Source organism: Onychomys torridus, chromosome X (genome assembly GCF_903995425.1).
Source record: "Onychomys torridus chromosome X, mOncTor1.1, whole genome shotgun sequence".
NCBI classification, from domain to species: Eukaryota; Metazoa; Chordata; class Mammalia; order Rodentia; family Cricetidae; genus Onychomys; species Onychomys torridus.
Window position 1 is genome coordinate 118,474,626 of NC_050466.1, and position 25,420 is coordinate 118,500,045.

Here is a 25,420-nt window from a genome sequence, read left to right on the forward strand (position 1 = left end):
ACATGATCTTCTGATGTTCAAGGCATCACAGAACAAGATTCTGTACATTCCTAAGTTTCAGGTTAATGTGGGCTGTTCTGAGCAACTGTCTCAGACTCAGTGAGCTGTTGCCTCATACATTTTTTGTAATCTGCTTAACTAAAGAGATAACTACCCCAGATAAATGATCTTTATAAAAAAGATAAACAGGAAGGAATCTAGCTATGCTTGTAGAGCAGGATTCAGTGCAATGGACATTCCAGAGAAGTCAGTGAGAATCTCTTACTTGAGGGATTTTTGCTATGTGTAGGGGTCTGGTGTAGAACTGCAGTCTAGTACATAGACTCTCTAGGGGAAAAGGATGAGAATAGGGTACAGTAAAGAAGTACGCACTTATCCTTTGTCCCACAGGACCTTTGAGTAAAGACCTCGTCTTACAAACACCCCCTAATAACTGAAGACATTTCAGGGTTTAGTTATGCACATGCCAAGAGAATGAAAATTCTAAAAAAGCTCAACATTACCTTGTCTAGTTCATACAGCAGCCCTCAGGTGGTTATTATTTTCATCTTACTGATAAGCATAAGGATAGATATTAAATATTTATTATATTTCCCAGTAACAGATGCCAGATGGTAAACTAAATCTGAGATTATATCATAAGTCTTGAAAATTCTCACACTTTTATAAGGTTATTAAAAACCAATTAATTTTATTTTTAATTTTATCTGCACCACATGTGTGCCTAGTGCCCAGAAGACATTAGATTCCCTGGGACTGGAGTTATGGTTGTGAGCTACCCTGTGAGTGCTGGGAATTAGAGCTGGGTTCTCTGGAAGAACAGCCAGTGCTCTTAAGAGCTAAACAATCTCTCAAGCCATCAAATTCTTCATTAAGTAATATGTGTTCTATTTTGAAAAATGAAGAAATATAATGAAAACTGTTTTCAGTTCTTCCAGTGATCATTACTTACTCCATTTATGTGACTGTTAGTACTCTTATATAAAGAAAAAAGTAAGTAAAAGTGCAGAGAATGCCTTTTTAATCTGCTTTATTAGCTTCACAATAGGTAATGAGCATCTTTCCATGCAATTGATAAATTCTGCTAACAAAAGAATTACAGACCGAGTCAAAAACACAAGTTCCAATAATAAGCTGGCAACGAGAAGAGAGAAGTGACATCAAAATTTTTACAACAGTGCATCACAAACATGTAAGTTTTAGAAGCAGGGGTCCCCACATTATCTTCAGAGAAAACTTCAGGGTTCAGGGCATAAGGCAAAACTCATCATGATGGTCATGGTGAGGGGGGTCAGTGCTAACTGCCCTCAGACTATGGCTCAGCTGCCTTTCCCTCAACTTCTCCATGAGCTGTCTCACATCCTCCCCAAACCTTTCCATGTTCTCCTGCCTCATCCTTGCCTGGGGCTCTCCAACCCTATGCATCAGGTCCCATCTATAGTGCACAATGGGCTGCCTGACACGGAACCGTCTGCGACTTCCTCTAGGCACACTGTATTCGCCTGTTTCCAAAGGCAGGGCCACAGGCGGCTCCCTTTTGTTAGCATCTTGTGGCTTTTCTTCCTTTTCCTCCTTTTCCTGATGGTCATTTTCCATGTTGAGATTTTTCACTCCTTGATCTTTGGACTCCATTATTCCTAAGAAACAAGAGAAGGAAAAGATATCTTGGTGGCCTGTTCAGCAACGAGGATGGAGTACCTACTATGCACCTCTCAAAATTCATTTTCCCACCCAAGAGGCCCACATGCTCTCTAGAGGGCCCAATTCCAGCCCGTCTCTCCCCAAAGTCCACCATTTTTCCTCAGATCCATCTCCAAGGTATCTGCGTCATTAAAATGGAAGAATAGGATGGCAGAGAAGGAGAGCGTAGAAGGGGGCAAGTTGGGCTCTGGGATGTCGGACTGGGCTTTGCCTATGTTCCCTTTTCCTCTGTCCAGCCTCCAGCCCTGCGCCAGCACCCACCTGGGCCTATCCTCGCCTTCTCCCCCTCAGGGCGATGATGCTCACCACCAGGTGCGCTGAGAAGCGGGCTCCTGGGACCTGCGAACAAACCAGGCAGGAGGTGGGTGGATGGGATGGTGAGTCGGGGGGGGGGGGGGGGGGGGGAGGAAGAGGGAGGGAGGACCTGCAGCACTGCCTTGGGCGCCCCCGCCCCGGCTCTTCCCGCCACCACGGCCGCCCCCGGGCCGCCGACCACCCCTGGGCACCCGAGATGCAGGGGGACTGGGGGCTGTGGGAAGCCGTGGCGGGGCGCAGGCTCCCACTCCGTGAGGGTCTCCGCCTGGGCCCGCCCCCGGCCGGCCGGACCGCCGCGCCGCTGCGCACACTGGGACGGCCACCTGCTGCCTCGGCCTGCGCGGCGGCGGGGGCGACAGCGGGGCTGGGGGCCGCCGCACCCCGACGACGGGCTCCGCAGAGCCGGGCCGCTGCCTCCCTCACCTGCTCCGCTCCCGCTCTCCGCGCTGCCCGGGCCCGCGCGCTCTGCGCCGCCACGAACAGGTGCCTCGGCCGGGGATGGCGGGCCGGAGGGAGTGAGCAAGGGCAGGTCCGGAGCCCCGGAGAGGGGTGTGAGCCTGCGTGGTGGGCTGGTCACGTGAGGCCTGCGTCACAGGCAGGGCTCCGCCCCCGGCCCAGCCCCTCCCCTGGCCCCAGTGTCTTGCCAGGCAAAGTCCAGGTCCCTTCCTCACCTCCAGGTCACTTTGACATCTCCAGGCTGGGCCCTGTCGCTCTGAGCCCTGAGCATGTCTGATGGAGAGGGGCAGTGTGTTCTCAGTGGGCTGTTAGCCATTGCCAGTGTCCAGGGGGATTGATTTTCCCTCTCCTCTGTTTTCAGGATGCCCCTCCTTCCTCCTGCTGTCCCCTCAGCTACCAAGGTCGTCCATTTTCCCTTTACTGAAATGTGAGACAAAGTTATCCAAGAAAGAAGCTTATGTAGATTTTTTTTTGTTTTTTGTTTGTTTGTTTGTTTTTGTTTTTGTTTTGTTTTGTTTGTTTGTTTGTTTGGTTTTTCGAGACAGGGTTTCCCTGTGTAACTTTGCGCATTTCCTGGAACTCACTTGGTAGCCCAGGCTGGCCTCGAACTCACAGAGATCATCCTCTGCCTCCTGAGTGCTGGGATTAAAGGCGTGCACCACCACCGCCTGGCTTCTTTTTAGGTTTTCTTTGAGACAGAGTTTCTTAGTGTGTCCCTGGCTGTCCTGGAACTCACTCTGTAGACCAGGTTGGCCTCAAACTTAGAGATCCACCTGCCTCTGCCTCGGGAGTATTGAGTGCTGGGATTAAAGGCCACTGCCTGGCTAATCTTTTAAAAAAAATTTCTAATGTAGTTTTGCACTGTTCTTTTGGTGATAAACGAAAAGCATGCATCTTTTTTTTATTAAGAACTTTTTTTATTCATTTTACATCCCAAGCACAGATCCCCCTCTTCCCTCTTTGTAATGATGGTAATGAAGAAGAGGAGGCTATCAATTTGAGAGTGGAGGGAGCATGCTAGGAGCTGGAGAGAAGGCACTTGGGAAGGGAAACTGGTGAAATTATATCTAAATTAAAATTAAAAAAGAAAAGGCAGGGAAACATGTCTCTTGCCTGTAAAAACTTAGCACTGGGGGACCTGAGGCAGGAGGATCTCTAGTTCAACACTGGTTTAGGCTGAGGAGATCCTGTCTCATTTCAGAAAGGAAAAAAAAAAAAAGAAATCATAGTCTTATTTGAAAAACAGGATTAAATTTGGGGAAAAAAAAAACCCAACCATCTGTCTCTTCTGCTAAGTCATTATATAAATATAGACTCTACAGGCAGCAGCTGCTGGTTTGGGACCTTGGAAAAGGACAGGGCAGCTGATGGCTCCCCTTGCGAGGGGCCCCTAGACATGTGAGGCATTTTCATGAGGTGTGCAGAATATAGTGTGCTATGAAACCTTGTGAGAGAGTCAGGATGGAAAGAAACCAACAAGTCTCTTTCAGAAATTTCTGCTTCCAATGGTTCATATGTGTTTGCAAGTCAATGAGCATATATTTAAATAACCTTAACTTATATACAGTGAATCTATTTCAGGACAAGCTTTGGTAGCTGAAGAGGGCAGCAGGAGGGAGGAGGCATCCTGGGAGTGGAGCACTGGGGAAGGCAATCCCCTAGATAATTGGGAATTCAGTGTAAGACAGTTTCAGATGCATGATTACCATACAAAATACACTTGCATTTTATATGCTGATGATGAGCAATTGAAAATTGAACTGCAAAAGTATAATTTGTATCTTTTATGAGCTTTCAATGTGAAATGATTAGAAGTAAGCTGTACACTGAAAGTGGAAAACAATGATGAAAGGGACTAAAGACCAAAACAAATGTAAATGTATGTAGGGATAATCTTTTTTCTGAAATTCAGTACTCCAAATTCATCTACACATTTAGTTTAATCAAACCCCCAATGCCAGCAATTGTTTTATTTATTTATTTATTTATTTATTTATTTATTTATTTATTTATTTATTTTGAGACAGGGTTTCTCAGTGTAGCTTTGTGCCTTTCCTGGAACTCACTTGGTAGACCAGGCTGGCCTCGAACTCACAGAGATCCGCCTGCCTCTGCCTCCCGAGTGCTGGGATTACAGGTGTGCGCCACCACCGCCCAGCTGCAATTGTTCTTTTATAAACTGCAAGCTTACACCTAACATTTATGTGGAAAAACCAAGGACCTAGACTAAACTAATTCTGAGGGAAAACATCTGGAGAACTGATAACCATGATTTCGAGGTTTAGGTTGTCTCTTTAGTAAAGGAGTGTGGTAGCTCTGGAGTGTTACTAAAGGAGTGTTCCGGTGACTCATACCTGGAACAGAATTGAGTCCATCAATAGACTTATGCATATACTGACAATTCATTTCTTACAAAGGTATCAGGATAATCCACTGGGCAAAGTATATTCTTCAACAAATGGTTCTGGAAACAAATGGGGGTTCTTCCAGGAACAAAGGAGACTTTTTCTCTTTTTTCCCTCCTTTTTATGTATTTGTTGTCTTTCACATCATGCATCTCCATCCCATTCATTTCCCTATCCCTTTGTATCCACCCTCTGACCTTTCAACCCTTCCCCCCAATAAAATAAAATAAAATTTAAGAAAAAAAGAGAAGAAAAAAGAGAAGGAGAAAAATCACTCATGTGGGAGCTGTGGTGTGTCACAGTGAGTCACACAGTACACCCTTCTATCCACATATCTTTACTTGCAAGTGCTTGTTGCAGAGAGTCATTGGTCTGGTTAGAGGCCTCTACTACACTACTACACTAGTGATACTGGGCCCTCACTGGGCCTCCTCTTGGATATCCTGCTGTTGCCCTGTGTTGTGGAAATCTTGCAGCTTTGGATCTGCAAGACCAGCACTTTCACGTGCTCCAGCAGATCATAGATGGGGTGGATGTTAGGGTTGGTCAACACACAATCCTGATTCTGGGCCAGGGTAGTCGTGGGGTTGGTCAGCCCTCCAGCTCTCCCTTGTTCTCACCACCAGGGTGAGCTCTCCTGAACTGTCCTGGAGAGTTCACCCCATCCAGCAATGAATAAGGGGGTCAGATCTCCCACACTTACACCTCCAGGGTCAGCTCTACTGTGTTGGCCAGGCATGGCATAGGGGCCACTCTCCTGAGTGCTGCAGCTGGTGAGGGCCAGGGACAGCCCTCCCAAAGAGACCTTTCCTTTTACCTTTACTTCCACAAATTAGTTTGAAGTACGTCATAGGCCTTATCGTAAAAACTCAAATTATAAAACTTTCAAAGTAAAGTATAAAAGCACTACAATCTTAGAAACCAAAGATTCCTTAGATGGAACACAAATTACAAATCATAAATTTAGAAAAAGCAAGTAATTGGAGTTAACAAATTTAAAACATTGCCTTTGTTTGTTTGTTTGTTTGTTTGTTTTTCAAGACAAGATTCTCAGTGTAGCTGTGGTTGTCCTGGAACTCACTCTGTAGACCAGGTTGGCCACTAACTCAGAGATCCACCCGCCTCTGCCTCCAAAGTGCTGGGAATAAAGGTGTGTGCCACCGTCTGGCTAAAACATTGCCCTTTAAAATCATAGTTTAATTGAAATGGAGAAATTAGGGAGATCAGTGAGTTGGGAAAACTTGTGAACCTGAGTTTGAATCCTGAGCACCCATGTAAAAAGTCAGCTGGGTAATATGTGCCTCAGCACTGGGAAGATGGACATAATAGGATCTCTTGATAACCAGCCAGTCTATCCAAATCAGCAAGTTCTAGGTTCATTAAATACAATTCTATCTCAAAAAACAAAGGTGGAGAGAGGGAGAGACTGAGGTTGACCCCTGACCCACTTCTGACCTCCACACATACACTCGAGCATGTTGCACTTCATCCATATGTGCACACTTACATAACACACACACACACACACACACACACACACACACACACACACACACATATGCACGCGCGCGCGCGCGTGCTATGAAATGGAGGCCTAGCAATAAAGCTCCATGTTAGCACTCACGAGCACACATGAGGCCCTCTGTTCAATTTCCAGCCCTGGAGAAAAATCAAATCTAAATTCAAATATTAAAAGGAGTAGTGGAAAAGTCAAGTGTGGTAGCATGGTGGTGAGCACATGTAGTACTTGCTTCTTGAGGAACTGATCACTTGAACTCTTAAGTTTGAGGACAGCCTGGGAAATATAGCAAAATCCTGTCAAACAAACAAACAAGCAACCTAGTTTGAAACAAGTAGATACAATTCATGTATTTGTAGCCAACATAAAGAACGCCTGAGACTCAAATTTAGAAGGCAATAGTACAAGTAAAACGATATTAAAAACCAAAATGATCAAAGAAATTCAAGTACAAATCCAAACGAACTCATTGGAATGGTAAAGGTAAGATAGGCAACAGACCTACTACTTCTTGGATAGAGGAAAAGAACACTCATTTGGTGGTGGTGAGAAGTTAAACCAATTCTCAGGATTTTTTTTTTTTGCAATTTCATGAAAAATTAAACTTACATATACCATATATTCCCAGAAAGTCAACTCTTAGAAATCTTCCCAACAAAATACCAAAATTACTTTCTGGCAAATTTTGGCATGGGAATGTTCATAGCAACGTCACTTATGATAGCTACAAAGTGGATAAAAATATAATTATTGATAAAGGAATGAATAAAGCAAATTTGATGTATCCATGAATTTTAACATGACTAATCAAAGGGAAGAACAAGTTATTGGTACAAGCAGTGATAGATGAATTTGAAAAGATAGGCTTAGGGAAACCTGTCAGATTCAGAGGAGTGTGTTTGGGATGATTGCATTCCATGACTTGTAGAATAAGTAAAAGTAACGTACACATTAGAAACTGGACCATTTTTATCTGACGTGAAAGTTGCTGTTTTTTTACTGTAAAGGTGCACAACATAACTTATTTAGCAGAAGAAAATATTCTGTATCTTGATATGCATTTATCTGTTGATAAATATGTTAAAATATTGAATTATACAGTTTAACTATGAGTATCTTGGGCTGAAGATGTAGGTCAATGATAAGGAGCATGCCTACCATGCCTAAGGCTACAGGTTTCATCATCAACACTATAAAAATTCAATGTAGCCAGGTGGTGGTGGCACATGTCTTTAATCCCTGCACTCGGGAAGCTGAGGCATATGAACCTTTGTGGGTCTGAGCCCAGCCTGGGCTACAGATTGAACTCCAGGACAGCCAAGGATACACAGAGAAACCTGGTCTCCAAAAAGAAACAGAAAATGTGTACTTTTTTGTTTGTTTGTTTTTCGAGACAGGGTTTCTCTGTGTGGCTTTGCGCCTTTCCTGGAACTCACTTTGTAGACCAGGCTGGCCTCGAACTCACAGAAATCCGCCTGGCTCTGCCTCCTGAGTGCTGGGATTAAAGGTGTTCGCCACCACTGCCCGGCAAATGTGTACATTTTATTGTTTGTAAATTATAGCTCAATAAAGTTCATTAAAATAAAAAACTAAAAATAATTCTATTTGAATATATGCAATACCTCTGGTCTGAAAATTATAAAATAATTTTGATAGTCATTGAACAGAAACTAAAGTTAGTGTAGACATATTATTAAGATTATTAATTGGAATACTCAATATTTTGAAGGTCTCAATTATATCCAAATTGATTTTTTAATTCAATGTAATCCATATGAAAATCTCAAGAAGGCACTTTTCTTCATATCCAGAATCAAATAATATATATGAAAACAGAGAGCAAAATATCAAGACAATCTTGAAGATTAAGAAGCATCAAGAGTTCTTCTACCAGATAGCAAAATACAGTATAACACTACAGTATTAGGCATAGTTAATATAATATTATAGTATTAATACTGACATCCTAATATATTGTCACAAAGATTACAATGTGTGTATATGTAAACTTTATAGACTTGAAAAACACACCTATGTATTCAGTCACTTGATATTTAATGAAGGTTATATACTGTGAGGGAGGGAAAGAGTTTCTTTTTAAAAGGTATTAGACCAGTTAGATATCCCTATGAAAAACACACACACACACACATTGATCCCATCTTAAATAACACACACAAAACCACTGGGTCTAGAAATGTAGCTCAGTTTATAGAGTCACCCACCCAGCCCTGTATTACAACCCCATCATCACATAAAAGCAGGCAGGGGGACAGAGTCTTAGGATACCAGCACTTAGGAGGTTGGGACAGAAAGCACAATTTCAAGGGCATCCTCCATGATGGATAGCATTTATGGACCACCTGAGTGTCCTGAGACCATGTCTCAAACAAAAACAAAGAAAGGAAAAACTAATAAGACAACAACAAATCCTCTGAATCTAAAATGGAAAGGTAGACCTGTAATTCTAATGTGTAACATTAGAATGGAGTTTGCCTTTGAGATTTTTGGAGTAACTAGTTTTGTTAAAGGGTTCACAAACTAGAAAGGAAATCATTATAAATCAGTCACATTTCATTAATGCTATGATATTTCTGTTTATAAAATAATTCCATTAAAAGTGCTAGAAAACAAACTACAAACTGAAAAATGTATTTCCAGCATATATATCTAATGAATGACGAATATTCACATTGTATAAGGAATCTTTAGACATGAGGGGTTGAGGGTATAGCCTACCATGAACAATACCCTGGATTCCATCCTCAGCACTACAAGAAAGAAAGAGAGAGGGGGGGGGAAAGCAAGAGAGGGAGAGAGAAAGAGAGAGAAAGAAAGAAAGGAAGGAAGGAAGGAAGGAAGGAAGGAAGGAAGGAAGGAAGGAAGGAAGAGAGAGAGAGAGAAAGAAAGAAAGGAGTGAAAGAGAGAGAGGGAGGGAGGGATGAAGGGAAGAAGAAAGGAAGAATTAATAAGGAAAAGAATAAATCTAAATGTAAAATGTAGACAAATATCAGAAAACAGAAAACAGAACTTACTTCACAAAATAATAAAATCCAAATGGCCAATCATTTGTTAAAATAAAGTCAATTTCATTAGTTTGTGAGAAATGCAAATTATAGACAAAATATGATAGCAGTAAACACTCCTCAGAGTGTCTTAAATAAACACAAAAAGCCCTATTTTACAAGGATGTTGTACAACTAGAATTATCATCACCAGTTTGGCAAACCATATGACAGAATGTATTAAAAGCAAATACATACATAGTCTATGATCCAGCAATTTATTCTAGGTATATTATAATAAAAATATGAGCACTGATGTCCTGGAACAGCTTTTGTATTTAATAAATACAACAGCACACATCTACATTTATTTTTTACTAATACATAAAAATATAAAAAGTGAAGTAACATGTACTATTTTAGTACATACATATAGGTTGATTAATATTAAATCAGGTTAAACATATCTATCTTTGCAAACATTTATCATTACTTTGTGTTTAAAAGTTTCAAAATCTTTTCTTCTAGCCCATTGCAATGTACATTATATTACTGTTTTCTGTAGAACCCCTGCTGTTGAACAACACACCAGAACTCTTTGCTTCTATCTAACCATAAGTTATACCCATTGATCAAATCTTCCATATCCCTCCAGCACTTTCATCATTTTTCTGCCATCCTACCATTCTACTTTCAACTTCTTCAACACCAACTTTTAAAATTCCAGCATCTGGTTGAGATAGTGTGCTTCTTTCTATGCCTAGCTTTTCCCCCTTAATCTGATTATCTCCATTTTCATCCATGTGAACACAATTTCTTTGACAATATCCCATTGTTTTGCACGACAAAATACTATTAACTTGTATGTATGTACTACGATTTTTTAATTATAAAAAAGATTTTAATGCAAGTTATACTAATGGACATTGAGATCATTTACACAGGGAGGGGTTATTACTAAGACTGAAGGAAGCACTCCCGTATATTTCCCTTTTTTAATTTAAAAGATTTTTTTCATTTTACATACCAACCACATTTCCCTCTCTCTCCCCTCCTCACCCTCTCCCCACCTGCCCCCACTCCACCCGCTATTCAGTCCTCAGAAAGGGTAAGGCCTCCCATGGGGAGTCAACAAAGTGGCAGATCAAGTTAAGGCAGGACCAAGGCCCTCTCCCCAGCACCAAGGTTGAGCAAGGTATCCCTCCATAGGGAATGGACTCCAAAAAAACCAGTTCATGCATTAGGGATAAATCCTGATCCTGCTGCCAGGGGCCTCACAAACTTCCCAAGCTACACAACTGTCACCCACATTCAGAGGGCTTAGTTTGGCCTTAAAGATCATTCATCAGTTGATTGTCACTTAGGTTGGTTCTATTTATTGACTCTGGTTAATGATACAGTGAACAGTATATGCAGACATCTCTAACCAATTCATTTCCTTTCCTTTAGATATATAAGGTTGTTACATTAAAAAACACTACTATTTTAGTTTTTTAGTACCCTCTAAACTGTTTCCCGTTAAGAGTTATTCCAAGATTGTAGAAAAAAGAAGACACTGGCATTGCTCACAGGGTGGAGAGATACACAATCATGAAGACTTGAGTTCAGATCCCCAGTCTCCATATAAAAGAGCCAGGTGTGGAGAGTGAACCTGTAATCCCATCTGGGAAGGCAAGATGGGAGGGTCCCTTAGAAGAGTAGCCTGTGTTCACAAGTTCCTTCCTGGGTCCAGGGTAGAACCCAAATACACTATTCATACTTTCTAGGCTGTTTCAGACACTTATTCTCACATGATCTCCACAGACCAAGCTCCAGGCTCCTATGTCATGCTTGTGGACACCAAGGCCCCCAAACTGTGTTAAACCCTGGGCCCATGGTCTTCCAAGATCATCATAATACTGGCATAGGACCAAGGCCCATGCTGCTATGCACTATTACTGAGGTGGACTCACTATGGCTCAATGCAGCTGCAATCAATACATGTGATTGTAGCTGGAAATAGAAATCTTCTCTTTGCAAGGGTTCTGTTTCAGAGGATCTATCTGCAGGCACGGCTGAGGATGGAAGACATTAGGATCTCCCCAGTTCTCATCACTAGTTCCCAGAACAAAATCCTATCCTTACTATCTTGTCCTACTCCCAGAGAATGGGGTCCTGCTTCCTGCAATGATTCCTTAGTATAGCTGGATGTTTTCCTGTGTCCTGCCCAGTCCTGCAGCTGCTCAGACCCAAGTAAACACATAGAGGTTTATATCAATTATGAATTGCATGACCATGGCCCATGGCTCAAGCTTCTTGCTAGCTAGCTCTTATAACTAAACTCAGCCCATTTCTGTTCATCTATATGTCGACATGTGTTCCGTGGCTTTAACTGTGTGCCATTACATGTTGCTCTCTGGACGGTGGGATGGTGTCTCCTCTGCCTTTCTTCTTCCTGCCTCTCTCTTGGAATTTCCCGCTTGCCTCTAAGCTGCCTTGCCATAGGCCAATACAGCTTTATTTATTTATCAATCAATCAGAGCAACACATATTCACAGCAGCACCTTAGGATGGATAGTGTTCACAAAGGCAATCCCTTGGCTCTCCAGGCTTGTGCTGAGCTGGGTTATGCCTAAGTCTCACAGTCACAAGGAACGCACAGTCTCAGAGTGTCCTGAGGCCTCTGCCATAGACAGTCATATGAGCTAACATATGATTCTATCCCACCAGAGTACATTTATCTGCCTAATATTATTGTTGTCATGGTAAACTATTAAAGCAAAGAAATTTCTTGGCTGCAGGCAATACTTTTGTCTGTTGCAAGATATTCAGTCTGCTTTTTGTTTTGCTTTGTTTACGTGTGTGTGTGTGTGTGTGTGTGTGTGTGTGTGTGTGTGTGTGTGTGTTTGTAAGTCAGAGAACAACTTTTTGGAGTCACTTCTCTCCTCTCACCATGTGGGTCCAGGGATCAAACTCAGGTTATCAGATCTAGCAGCAAGCTCCTCTACCCATTGATCCATCTAACTCACCCTCAGTCTGTTTTCTTTTAGAAAAAATTAACAAGCTATCAGAGACAAATAACTTTGTACCTTTAAAAAAATTTTGTTTTGTTTTCTGAGATGAGATTTCTCTGTGTAACAGCCTTGGCTGACCTACAACTCACTGTGTAGACCAGGCTGGCCTTGAACTCACAAAAATCCACTTGCCTCTGCCTCTTGAGTGTTGGGATTAAAAGCATGCACCACCACCACCACCACCCAGCTAAAGATTTATGTATGTATTTTATGTATATGAGTGCTCTATTTGCGTGTATGCTGGAATGATAGAAGAAGCTATCTGATCACATTACACATGGTTGTGAGCCACCATGTGGTTGCTGGGAATTGAACTCAGGACCTGTGGAGGAGCAGCCAGTACTCTAACCTCTGAGCCATCTCTTCAGCCTATACCATTTTTTTACAGGGCAATTTAATAGTAATTTTCTAAATTCTTACAAATGTTTGAAGTATTTGACATAGTTACTTCACATTTTATATCCTATTATACAGAAAAATATCTAAATATCTGAAAAAAATTATGGATACAAATATACAACTCGGTTGGTAGTGTGCTCGCCTCCTGTGCACAAATCCCTGAGCTCAGTCTCCACTATCATATAAAATTGATTGTAGTTGCACACACTTAGAACCCTAGCACTCAAGAGATAGAAGCAGGAGTATCAAGTGTTCAAGGATGTCTTTGGCTACATAGTGAGTTTGAGGCTATCATGGGCTACATGAGACCCTTTCTTTTAAAAAACACGTTTTAGTAATACAAATGTAAGAGAAACACAATGGAACATACACAAATATAGATTAATTGCTTTATATAAATTATTACCTTTAATATAATTTTTCTATAAAACAATAGAAAATATAATGGAAAGGAGAGTTTAATGAAGTTCTTTTAGGTAAAGGAATATAGGGGAAATTATCACTGGGGACAATTAAGTCTTGGCTAAAAGGAGTGATTCCTGAACTCTGGCAAAGGTGATTATCTGGCATACATTCGTATATTTATGTACATTTGCACACAAATAAGTATAATATGAAACACAAAGACTTCTCTGCTATGGGCTGCAGGAATATATCATAAGAACTCAGTTGTTTATGGTGAAGTCACTACCTGGAGGGATCAGGGAATTCCTCCACAAGAAGCCAAATTCCAAGGAGCTTTTGGTGTTGTTTGTCTTGTTACCTATCAGCTGTATTCTGTTATGAAAATCATGTGTGCCTTCATAGTTTTCCCAGTTGATTTTTTTCCTAAGAAGGGCTAACAGTGTGAACTGATCACTCTCTGGACATACACATTCAAGGTATTTGGAGGACAGCCTCAGGAAAGGCTTTCTCTGGTATCAGATATCTCCTTTAGCCACTTTCAATGACTAGCAGTAATAACAGTCCACAAGTCTCCTGATTTAAGGTAAATTCCACAAGGAGACACTGCCTAGGTCAGGTGGACGTTAAGTAATAGCTTTACACAATTTAGCTCGGACCCTCCTTTCTTACAGCCTTACTAACTTTATAGATCTTTAACACCTTCTTACCCAACCACTTCTAGGAATATTTAGATAACCTTGTGCACTGACAGCCATGCTCAGCCAGAACTCCCAGTTCAAGCCTCCCTGTCATTATCATCATTGGCAGCATCCAGCCAGGTCCATCCCCAGATGGAGGAAAGTACTTTATCAGAGATACCTCTGTACTCTCTAAGAACAGACTTCAGCATCCAGGCTACCTGTTTGAGAAGGCCTGGTAGATGTGCCAATTAAGCTAATTCCTCCTTTCCCAAATCTTGCCTCTAGTTCCAGATCTCCCTTTAATTATCACCAGAGGCATCTAGCTGTACACAGGTTGCCTAGCGACTAAGCACACTTTCCCCCACCCCTGCAGAAAAAAAGAAAAAAGAAAAAAAAAGAAAGAAAGAAAAAAGAAAAAACCGGCAGATAGCTTGGACAGATAGGAGCCACAGGAAAAGAGAAGGCAGTTTTATTTTCTCCCATTGACCTAGCAACTTACAGATTCTTAACATTTTCTACCAATCAGTTTTAAGACTGTAGTGGAGCACATAAGATCCCTCTTCTTAGACATTACCAGGATTTATCCTTTAGTTAATTCATTTCCCCATTGGTCACTTCCCTTTGGGTTTGCAAATGATAATTAACGGTTATTATCCCTCTATGTGATTCTTATCACCCCTCCATTTGACCCCGGAAGCCTGGCTTTGCACTGCTAAGGGGTTACTGCTTGTAAGTGTATATATACCGGGACTCCCAGGGCACAGGGACAGAGAAGAGAAAAGAGAATGGAAGAACTAGATGGGCAAGAACTTGAGAGGAACAAACTGAGATGGGGAAGAACTAGGTTGAAGGGCTGGAAGAGAGTACTAGAGGAACGAGATGGAAGATGAGGAAGAGCCAGATGGGGAAGAACAAGATGAGAGAGAAGGAGATGGGAGAGGAGCTGAGATGGGAAAGAACTAGATGGATGAGAACCTAGAAGGGGCAGAACTAGATGAAGGAATTAAGACAGAACCTGGAGGGGACAGCAGATAAATGTAAAGAGAAATTGGACAAGAAAGGAGCTAAAAATAAGAGCAGAGGATAAGCTTGTAGAGAGAACTGACAGAATAATAGTGTGTGGACTAAGGAATTTCGTGTACATAGATTCATTTCTTTGCTTCAAAGATTATCAGCTAGTTGTAGATTCTTCCCGGACCCTGGGAGGGGACTATCGAGGGGCTGGACCCCCATAGTCCCTGACACTTCTCCATTTCTGTTTAATATTGACCAGGTGAATATTAGTGTAGATAAAGAATCTGATCACCCAATATTAATGAATAATTCTGCCATAGTTTAATTTATGTAATTTTGATTTTTTTTGAGACAAAGTTGTATGTATCCCAGATTGGCCTTGATCTTTCTGTGTAGCTGAGAATGATCGTGTTCTAATCTGATCCTCCTTCCGCTAACATCTGAGTACTGAGATTACAGGCATGTGCCACCATGCCAGATTTTATGCAGTGCTAAGGAATAAAACCAGGCTATTGTGCCTTCTCAGTAAGCATTCTACTTATTGAACTACATCCCCAGCATAACTTTGATTATTTCTTTAGGAAAAATGCCTAGTAATATAGGTATGAACTCAATGGTGGGTAAGTATTTTAACATACTTTTATACAGGAATGTTGATGAACTTTGACACTGTGACCTGGAAATAAGTGGGGGGAATTCTTAAGAGGACTCTTCGGCTTGGTGGTATATGCCTGTAATCTCAATATGTGGGAGATCAAGGCAGGAGAGTCAGGATTTTAAGGTCAATTTCTGCTATGTAGGGAGTTTGAGGTCAGCCTTGGCTACATATGTTCCTGTCTCTAACAAATCAAAACTCCTTAGGAGAATGCAGAGATTTCCTGGTTTGTGTTATAAAGTACTTACACGAAAGCACTTTGAGACAAATACCAATAAACACACCTAAAGATGGAGTGAGGGGACCTTTACTTACAAAATAACTAATTGTAAGGTTTTATGGCTCAGGTTCCTTTGACAGATCTCCTCTATACATCTCATCCTAATTTTAGATCCTGCTATCCTTTGTGGTGCTGATCCACATATTTCTTAGAGCATTTTCTATTTGGGGCTAGACTACCCATTGCCTTCTCCTATAACCTACTGATCCAAACAGTCCACTCCTCCTTTCAACCCTTCTCAAAAACCACCACCTGAAGAGACTATATTTCTTAGAAGTGTAGAACTTGCCTCTAAGAAGGTAGTACTGGGCACCAGGAGAAGTCAAAGAATAGCTGTTAATTTATCATGCATAAAAGGATGGCAGGTGTATGTAGAAGCTGGAAGAGAATGTAGTGGCAGATTGGGACAGACCTCATCTTAAATCTTGAGCTGACTTTTATGCATAGCATTAACCAGATAAGTGGCCTTGCACACCTTACATCACTATCTCTGAAGGAGAAAGAGATTAAAGAGAAGAAAGAACACCAGAGAATCATTTATCCTCACAGTTAACATGTAAGATAGGGACATAAACTGGGAGAGTGACAGATGAAGCTGTCAAAGTGAATATAAGGCATACTGAATATGGAAGGCATGAGAATACGACAAGGTACAGAAGCAGGGTGACTACAAAAATCAACCAGATAGATGGGTTAATTAACGTTAATAGCACAAGGTCTCATTTAAAGACGAATGTCAATATTAACAGAGAACTAAAAGTTAAATGTGGTCTCTGTAGACCTATAAACACTGAGTAGCATCATCTAGACAAGTACAAAATCTTTGTTATAGTCACTATTTAAAGCCCTGTGGCTTAGCTGGGCATGGTGGCAGATACCTTTTATCTCAGCCACTAGGGAGGCAGAGGCAAGTGGATCTCTGTGAGTTTGAGGTCAATCTGGTCTACAAAGCAAGTTCCAGGACAGTCATTGCTGTTACACAGAGGAAATCCTGTCTTGAACATCCTAATAAATAAATAAATTAATTAATTAAGCCATGTTGCTTAATGTCTATGTGTGTCTTTATTTCAAAAGTGTGTGTGCACATGCATGTGCACATATGTATGTGAATCTGTGTATACATTTGTTAATATATATTAAAACTATAATATATAAATAAATATGGGCACATGGGAATTATACATTCATTCAATATTCCATACCAATTTTCCCTCCATCTACAGATAATGCTCATATAAGATAAAAATGAAACAGAGCTAAGATGATCAAGAGGATTCTATCTAGCCTTTCACTGTCTAAAGGAGTTCATGGCTTTGCAAAGGCATAAAGCTCCTGTGTGGTTGTTCAGGTATTGACTACAAATAAGCATGACTTTCTTGAGTAATGTAATTTTTCATATAATAAGTGTGATTTCATGCAGGTATATGTTTGTCATTACTCATTTGAAATGTCTTTTTCATATGTGTATGATTTTTTGTATGTGAATAATAGTTCTAAAAGTAAATAAATAATAACAATTAACAAACATATACCCTCATGAAACCACAATTATTATATTCCATATTATTATTACCCCAGAATGTCATACTTGTTTGCAATCAGCACTCCAAATGCCCTTCATTCCAGGAGGCTAGTATTCCAACTCTTGTCATTATAGACAAAGTTTTCAAGTGAAAACTGTATAAGTGGAATCTTATTGCATGTACTCTTTTGTGTCTGACTTCATCTTAATGACCATCTTTATCAATAGTGTGTACCTGCTTATTGATTCGCTATATGTGTTTAGTTGCCTATGATAGTTAATGTCAGTTTGACATGATCTAGACTCACCTAGGAGACAAGCTTCTGGCATGCCTGGGAGAGGTTATCCATATAGGTTAATTAAGGTGGAAAGAACCCCCTTACCTCTGGACAGAACAATTCCCTGGGGTTGGGTTCTGCACTGTATAAAGGAGAAAGCTACCTTTGTCTCTTTCTGCCTCCTTATTGTGAATGCAATGCAACCAGCTGCCCAATGCTTCTGCCACCATGACAGATTGTATCCTCAAATGACCAGCTAAAAGAAATCCCTCTCGGCCAGGCATGGTGGCACAAACCTTTAATCTCAGCACTTGGGAGGCAGAGACAGGCAGATTTGTGGGATTTCAAGGCCAGCCTGGTCTACAGAGTGAGTTCCAGGATAGCCAGGGCCATATAGAGAGACCCTGTCTTTAAAAAAGAGGAAAACAAGAAAGAAAGGAAGGAAGGAAGAAAAAAAGGAAAGGAAAGAAATAAAGAAAAAGAAAGTCCTTCTCATTAAGTTGCTTTTGTCCTATATTTTGCCACAGTAATGAGACAAGTAACTACAGCTCCTGCAGAAAACAGGAAGCAGTCTAGAAAAAACAACACCCAGATTCCCAAAAGATGGGTTATAGATTTTTTTTTAATCATTTAACTGGGTTTTTTTACAAGTTGTCATTGGTCATAGTAAAATAAAATAAAAAAAAGCTGGTTGGGGATTTAGCTCAGTGATAGAGTGCTTGCCTAGCAAGCGCAAGGCCCTGGGTTCGATCCTCAACTCAAAAAAAAAAAAAAAGCTAAACAAAAGAGTTAAATTCAAAGATCTCTTTCTAAAGAAAAAAGGGGCTATTATACAAATGATGAGATAAAAGGGCAGATTACTAAATCTACTTTAATCCAAAAAACAACTTTTAATCTCAAACTATTTTACATTGCTATGGATTGTGGTTTATTGATACAAATTTAAAGTTAATTTTGTTATACTGTATATATGTTTCTACTTTTGTTTGAGGAATTTTGCCTATGTGTAACTCATTTAAAAATGTAATGTATAATTAATAAATACAGATTAATAGTTAGTTATCTATAATAATCAAACTTATAGTCATATTAGGTAGGTTTTCAAAGTTAAACTGATATATTTAGATGAATATATGGTCTTCAAACACTTCAAAGACCTACAGAATATGGCATTTTAAATATTTTAATAACATAAGGCTTTTCTTGACAGTGAGACATGTCTGCTCTTGACAGCACCCAACAGAAGATGATGGGCATCAAAGAACCTCTGTATGGAGTTTGCTTTCTTTGTGGCAAAAGCTAGCCATTTGGGCAAGAATCTGCTCTTGCTTCAATTGAAACTGGACCAGTAGTACACAAAAAAAGTGACTTTGCCAAGACAAAGCAGGACAGTCCTTCAAAATTCCCTGCTTCTCAAAAGTATCTGTCAGATATACTAGGCTGTAACAAGAGCCTATATGTATTTATTATATATCAATTTATTAAGGGGTTCTATGGTGTTACAAAAGAACCTTGGGTGACTGTCCAGGTAGCCAGATGTCCTTGTCATTAGGCAACATTTCACCCTTCTTGGGTCTTTGATGGAGTTAAAGCCAAAATAATTAGACTTAAAGTTTCCCTTAGTCATAATAAAAGGTAAATTAGGTATAAAACTTTAGATTCACAAAGATAAGATAAATAAAAGAATATTTTCTCTAAATTTGCCAAATACAAATGGACTGAATATTGTAGCTACAATTCTTATTTGGTAACTGTTTTTGTTGTTATAACTTTACTGTGTTAAAGTTAAAACCTTCCTTTTGTATTTAGATAAAAGGGGGAAATGCTATGAAATAATCCTTCTTACACTGTGAAAGTGTATTGCTCTCATTGTTAATAAAAAGCTGATTGGCCAATAGCTAGGGAGGATTTAGGGGGCAGAAAGAATGCTGGGAAGAAGAATAGAGTCTGGGGAGTCATGAGCCAGACATAGATAGAAGCAAGATGAATGTGAGCTGTCAAGAGAAGGTACCATCATGTGGCAGAGGCTAAATAAGAAATATGGGGTTGAGGATTTAGCTCAGTGGTAGAGCGCTTGCCTAGCAAGCACAAGGCCCTGGGTTCAATCCTCATCTCAAAAAAAAAAAGAAGAAATATGGGCTAATTTAAATATAAGAGTTAGCTAGTACAAGCCTGAGCTATTGGTTGAGCATTTATAATTTAGTCTCTGTGCATTTATGTTAGAGCAGGTGGTCGTGACAAAAACTCCACCTACAAATGGCACCCAACTGTTAGGAATGGTCATAGTTCAATGCAGAAAACTTAAACATTTTAAATGTCATGTGGAGCAGATCTCAGAGAGGTTAAAGGACCACAATCTGTTAAGTACATCTGGACTACACAAATTTAATTCCTAGTTAACCTGTGTTATCTATCTCTGGATTATAAATTACCCTTATACTTAGTAATGAAAAATGACAAACTTTTATCATCTCAATTTCTGTGGGTCATGGAACTAGGAGCAAGGCAGTTCAGGCTGAATGGTTTCACCTCAAGGTCTCTTACAAGACTGAAATGAAGGTGTTGATAACACCGGTGTCATATTAACATTCAGATACAAGAAGATTCACTTCTTAAATTACAAACGTGTTAGTAGGATTTAGTTTCTAGTGAGCTTTTGGACTAAGAGCCTCATTTCTTCTCTAATTGCTCACTAGCAGGTTTCTCTATTAAAGCTAATCATTCCTTAAAAATTGGTGCAACAAAGCTCTACTTCTTAAAAAGATCTCTTTTTCTGCTCAGTTAACATTTTTTTCTGTAATCATTTACATCAAGCTTACTAATAGTGATTACATGTGCAATGAGCTACAGACTTCCTAATAAACAAGAATGGAGAACTTTACATAGTTTTTTTTTCCATTGCTTATTTTCAGGTAAACAAATCCATTTATATAAGTGGTAGTATTTCATATGGTGGTAGTTTCTATAATTGATTTCTTTAATGTGGCAGAATCCAGTTTAGGAAAACATAAATAGGACAGAAATGTTTGAGAGAAGCAAAAAAACAAACAAACAAAAAATGGTTCTGACTGAAGGTAAAGATTTTAAAAAGTGGGATATTGAGGGCACAACCTTCAAGGGAATAAAAGAATATGTGGTGTGGTATAAACTGTGAACGTGTGAAATCAAACCAGTAGATATTTGTGATTGACTTTTGAGGTCTGCATATCTAAGAACAGAATTTTGTGGGATTATAGTCTTAGTTATCCTTGTGACAGAAGGACTTCACCTGCTCTAAAGTCTCTGTGAAAGGACATGCTCCAACTGCTCTGTACATTTTGAACTTCTAAAACTGTGCTTGCCTGAAAGGTCTATATTTATATTCTGACTTCATCAGCTGAAGCAGGTGCTTGGGTCTTCTTATCTTCCTATTTTAATCTTTTTTTCCAAATAAGCATATCTTTACCATGTTTCAAATTATGAGACTTGTGTTTATGGAAATTTTAATAATAAGAAAATACCTAGAAAAAAGTAAAAATTTGTAAACCAAATTTTCCCTCTTTTCAAAGTTTATCTCATATACTCCAATTTAGTTTCAAAGATTAGACTATAAGGAAATGATACTTATTTATGTCTGAGGGAAGGGTGAGTAGAGTCAAGACTTTCCTGTTCTTGCAACCAAGACAAGGACGAGTAATCCTTTCTCTCAACACAACCCCTAAAAAAGGAATGATGGTTAATATATCCATGAGAAGATGCAGCCCCTCCCTGGTAATCAGAGAAAGGCACATTCCATCCATAAGGAGAAGGGGCCACTTTTGACCTCTGAAATTAGCAAAGGCAAAAATGAGTGACAGGGCCTGGTGTGGTGGGGGTGGGAGGTTAGTAGAGAGGTCTACTTTTGCAGCACTGCTGATGGGAGGGGAAAGTAGGGACCAGAGTTGGAAGATGACATAATCCTCACGTGATTAGAAGCTGACGTGAGCCCAAGTCGTTATATATCCATGTTTCTTTCTCCTCTGGGTACGAGCTCTTTACTGCCCTGAAGACTCGTGGCCAAGGAGAAGAGAAGGTAAATTCCTTAAATCCCAGCAGATTGGTGTGCAGAAACCACCAGGATCCCTTGGAGTGATGGTGGCTGAATGAGACCAGAATCCATCTAGACTTGTTTCCCCATATCTCTAGTAGGGGGATAGTTATTTGCATATGTATTAATTTTTAATTAATGTATTTGCATGCATGTTTGTGAGTGCATGTTTTACTGCGTATGTGTGTAAGTCAGAGGACAATATGCAGGAGCTGGTTCTCTCCTCTGTAGCATGAAACTTAGGAACACACAATATTTCAGGGAACACAATACCCACCACACTCCTCCTACCATTTAGATCCCAGAGATTGAACTAAGGTTTTCAGGCTAAGCAGCAAGTTCCTTTACCCACTGAGCCATCTTACTGGCCCAATAATTGTGTACTTGGAAAAGAACCAGGGAACATGCAGAAGGCTTGAGAAACAACTAGCAATTTAGTAATTACTGAGAAACAATAGGTTTCTTTTGTCCTGGAAAGCTTTGCCCTCCTCCTTGTCTTTCCCCAATTCATTGAAAAACATGGTAGCACTGAAATTTGAGTTAATGGATGAAGAACGACTGAATGTGTGGGATGGCGACAATAAACAGTGAAATAATTTAAAAAGAATTCACCTCACTTAATACTAACGGACAATGGTGGGGTCAAAATGGGAGATGGGAGATGTCTACTCTTACAAGGATCAAGCCTGAGAGTGAGGTGTAGGGAAGAGACACAAAACTTCTGGAGGACAAGAAAAGAGCCAGGCAGCAGATGACTTGAAACTGCCACAGTGATGAAAGTCCCAGATTCCAGGTAATGATAATGTGGGTCTCGTCCCTGATCCCTTGTTTCCCTTTGTAGGTCCAGGAATCTGTGTTCACAGATATCACCCGACGCGAAAACGAGTGAGAAACTATCCTGCATTTGTACAGGGTAGTGTGTGGGAGTCACTTAGACTGGGGTTCTTAGGGTGGGGGTTGTGGAGGGACGATACTGGGGGAAATTTTCAGCTTCCCTGGCCACTCGGTTTATCTACTGGCAAAAGGGTTGGTTTAGGATTGAGGGGTGGGAAAGAGGAAAAGGAGATTGGACAGGAAGCTGACTGGTTCAAAAGTAAGAAAGTAATCTATCTCTGCATTTTCTCCCTGGAGTTAAGCAGGAAACAACAACATCATGCAAAAGTCCTGCAATGAAAAAGAAGGAAAGCCCAAGTGCAGTGAGCCAAAGATGGAGGATGAACATCCCCGTGGAGCATTCGAAGGCCAGAAAATGGAAGGGAATTTCAGACAGCGGCTGCTTCAGTCTCTTGAAGAATTTAAAGAAGACATAGACTATAGGCATTTTAAAGGCGAAGAAATGGCAGGAGAAGAAGACGAGATGGAAAGATGTTTGGAAGAAATACGAAGTCTGAGAAAAAAATTCAGGGCTCTGCATTCTAACCATAGCCATCCTCGGGACCGTCCTTTTTAATGTGGTAGCCTCAGAAATTACTTTCTGTTATTAATACTTCCACTGCTTTGTGTTCCTATTTTTCTTTATAAATATTTGCTATCATTTCATGCCACTCCTTCACTATTGGCTAGAGTTATACATAAATCTCATGCTGTACACATCTCACCTTTCAATTCTACCCCACTGATTTAAATAAGAAGTTTTGTTCGTTTACACAAGAGGACGATCATCTGGTAGTTCATCGTAAACCAAAAATTGCAAGCTACAAAGTATATGTATGTGTCCATTTATGTATGACATCATGCGATGTCTTATTCTATGCCAAAGAGGTGAATCTGTGTTCTCTTTCCTCTTGATTTCCACAAAATGAATATATATGTATCTCTATTTGTACTATTAATTTTTGTATTATTAATTTTGTATGACAAAATGAAAAAATAATTAGACATAAATGAAAGATGTTTATCAATCACTTTTGGAAAGCAGTGGAACAGTACACTTTTAATAGAAGTACAAAAAAGGCATGCCAATTGCAAATTACCTTTGGATTTCTTAGCCAGAGGAATAAACCTTACCATTATAAAATACATATGTTTAAGACTTGATCATTTCATGGGGAAAATATTTGCTTCACAGGAGTTTTTGTCCTACAGAACTGCTATGGGATAGTAGCCCTGGGCTATGTTTGATGAGACCTCATTTGCACCTGTGCATACAGAAACTCAGCTTGTAGAGAGCTGTCCATTTAAGAAAGGACATGGCATGTTTCAATATATTCTCAAGAACAAGGCCAGAAGGCAGAAGTGGGGCCTCCCATGACAGCCCTCAGGTTTTGAAAACCACCTTTGTCTCCATCACATCCTGCCTTGGTCTTTTTTTTTTCTCTCTTGGACAGCCCCACAGATGCTGATGCACTTCGGTTTTATGTATCAAAACTTCACTGAATTTCCGATGAATTGATCTCCCAGTGTCTTAAATCTCAGCTTCGTAGCGGCATTTAAAACAGGTGTCACTGAGGGAACATTGCCAGTTCCACACTGTCCTGGGACCCATTTTTGTCCTAGATACACATTGAGAAGTAGAATCATTGGTTCATGTGTTAATTCTGTTCAACTGTTACAGGAATTTCTAATCTGCTTTTCAAATATGGCCATTAACAGTGTATAAATGTTCTTATCTCTCTACATAATTGATAACATTTTTTTTTTGCCTGTATGTGTGTGTGTGTGCTTGTGCAAACCTGAAGTTGATGGATGTCTTCCTTGATTCCTGTCCATTTTATTTACTGAGGCAGGATCTCTTGGTAAACCTCACACACCAATTTCAGGTACCGGATGTAGCCACCCTCCTCTAAGGATCCTGAGTCTGAATCCTAAGTACTAGGATTACAGGCAGCTGCCACACCTGCCAGGCTTTTACGTAGGCTCTGAGGATCTGAACTATGGTCCTCTCACTTACACAGCAAGCATGTTTACCCACTGAGCCATCTCCTCAGACACAACATGTTTTATTGCCTAAATGTTTTTTATTGCAGTCACCCTGGTAGAAATGAAGTCGTGTCTCTGTGTGGTTTGCTCCTGGCTTCTCTTTTTTCATTACTCCCATATTTTATTATATTTATTAAAGTGGTTAATGACAATATATGAATGTAGCAGCCTACTATTTTAAGTTAGCAGCTGGAAATTAAATGCTACAAAATACAAAACCTTTTCTCAGGGCAATAATGGACACATTTAACTTTCCCAAATGCAAGAACAATTGAACATTTTATTGCCTATTAAACATAAAAATGGATTATAATAATGTTCCTCATAGCTGAAGAATTCAAGGAACAATAATTTTGTTCTACGTGCATAATGTGTTGACTGACATGAGAAACAACTGCCAGCATCCCTACACTGATGACTTCCACACTGGAGCCTGGCTATTTTGAGAGTTATCTGGAATGCAAGGGGATACTGCTAATAATGAACAACTTTTACTTTGTGGTAAATCATTACTTATATTTAACGTTAAACACAGCCCCACCCAGATGAAATAATACAGAACCTCAATATACAAAACAAATTTTTAAGAAACTGTATTAGCAGTGGTGACTGACGTGTTCTCTCTACACACATGTATCCTAGGAATATGTGGCTCCTTCCCGCTCTGTGAACACTAGAGAAATGCTTGGCAAAAAATGCCTCACTACATTTGGATCAAAATTCAAAGACTGGGCATCCTGCCAGGAAC

The 25,420-nt window shown here is 40.1% G+C and overlaps 2 protein-coding genes across 4 annotated transcripts; one reads left to right on the forward strand and one right to left on the reverse strand.

Moving 5' to 3' along the window:
• Nucleotides 1-1,013: 1,013 nt before the first annotated feature.
• LOC118574131 (protein BEX2-like) lies at nucleotides 1,014-2,597 on the reverse strand. 2 transcript variants are annotated; one of them, XM_036174805.1, is made up of 3 exons: nucleotides 2,440-2,597; nucleotides 1,963-2,040; nucleotides 1,014-1,637 (listed from the first exon to the last, which is right to left on the reverse strand). In XM_036174805.1, the coding sequence occupies exon 3, from the start codon at nucleotides 1,630-1,632 to the stop codon at nucleotides 1,246-1,248; it is 387 nt and encodes a 128-aa protein (XP_036030698.1). In that variant the 5' UTR covers nucleotides 1,633-1,637; nucleotides 1,963-2,040; nucleotides 2,440-2,597; the 3' UTR covers nucleotides 1,014-1,245. The 2 variants fall into 2 exon arrangements, with proteins under 2 accessions (XP_036030698.1, XP_036030696.1); XM_036174803.1 differs by lacking the exon at nucleotides 2,440-2,597 and adding an exon at nucleotides 2,126-2,307.
• On the forward strand, nucleotides 1,861-23,542 carry Tceal7 (transcription elongation factor A like 7). Of its 2 annotated transcripts, none has more exons than XM_036174801.1 (3): nucleotides 1,861-2,062; nucleotides 22,595-22,638; nucleotides 22,885-23,542. In XM_036174801.1, exon 3 carries the CDS (start codon nucleotides 22,907-22,909, stop codon nucleotides 23,201-23,203), a length of 297 nt encoding a protein of 98 aa, XP_036030694.1. In that variant the 5' UTR covers nucleotides 1,861-2,062; nucleotides 22,595-22,638; nucleotides 22,885-22,906; the 3' UTR covers nucleotides 23,204-23,542. The 2 variants fall into 2 exon arrangements, with proteins under 2 accessions (XP_036030694.1, XP_036030695.1); XM_036174802.1 differs by having other exon boundaries at nucleotides 22,890-23,542.
• The last annotated feature ends 1,878 nt before the right edge of the window (nucleotides 23,543-25,420 follow it).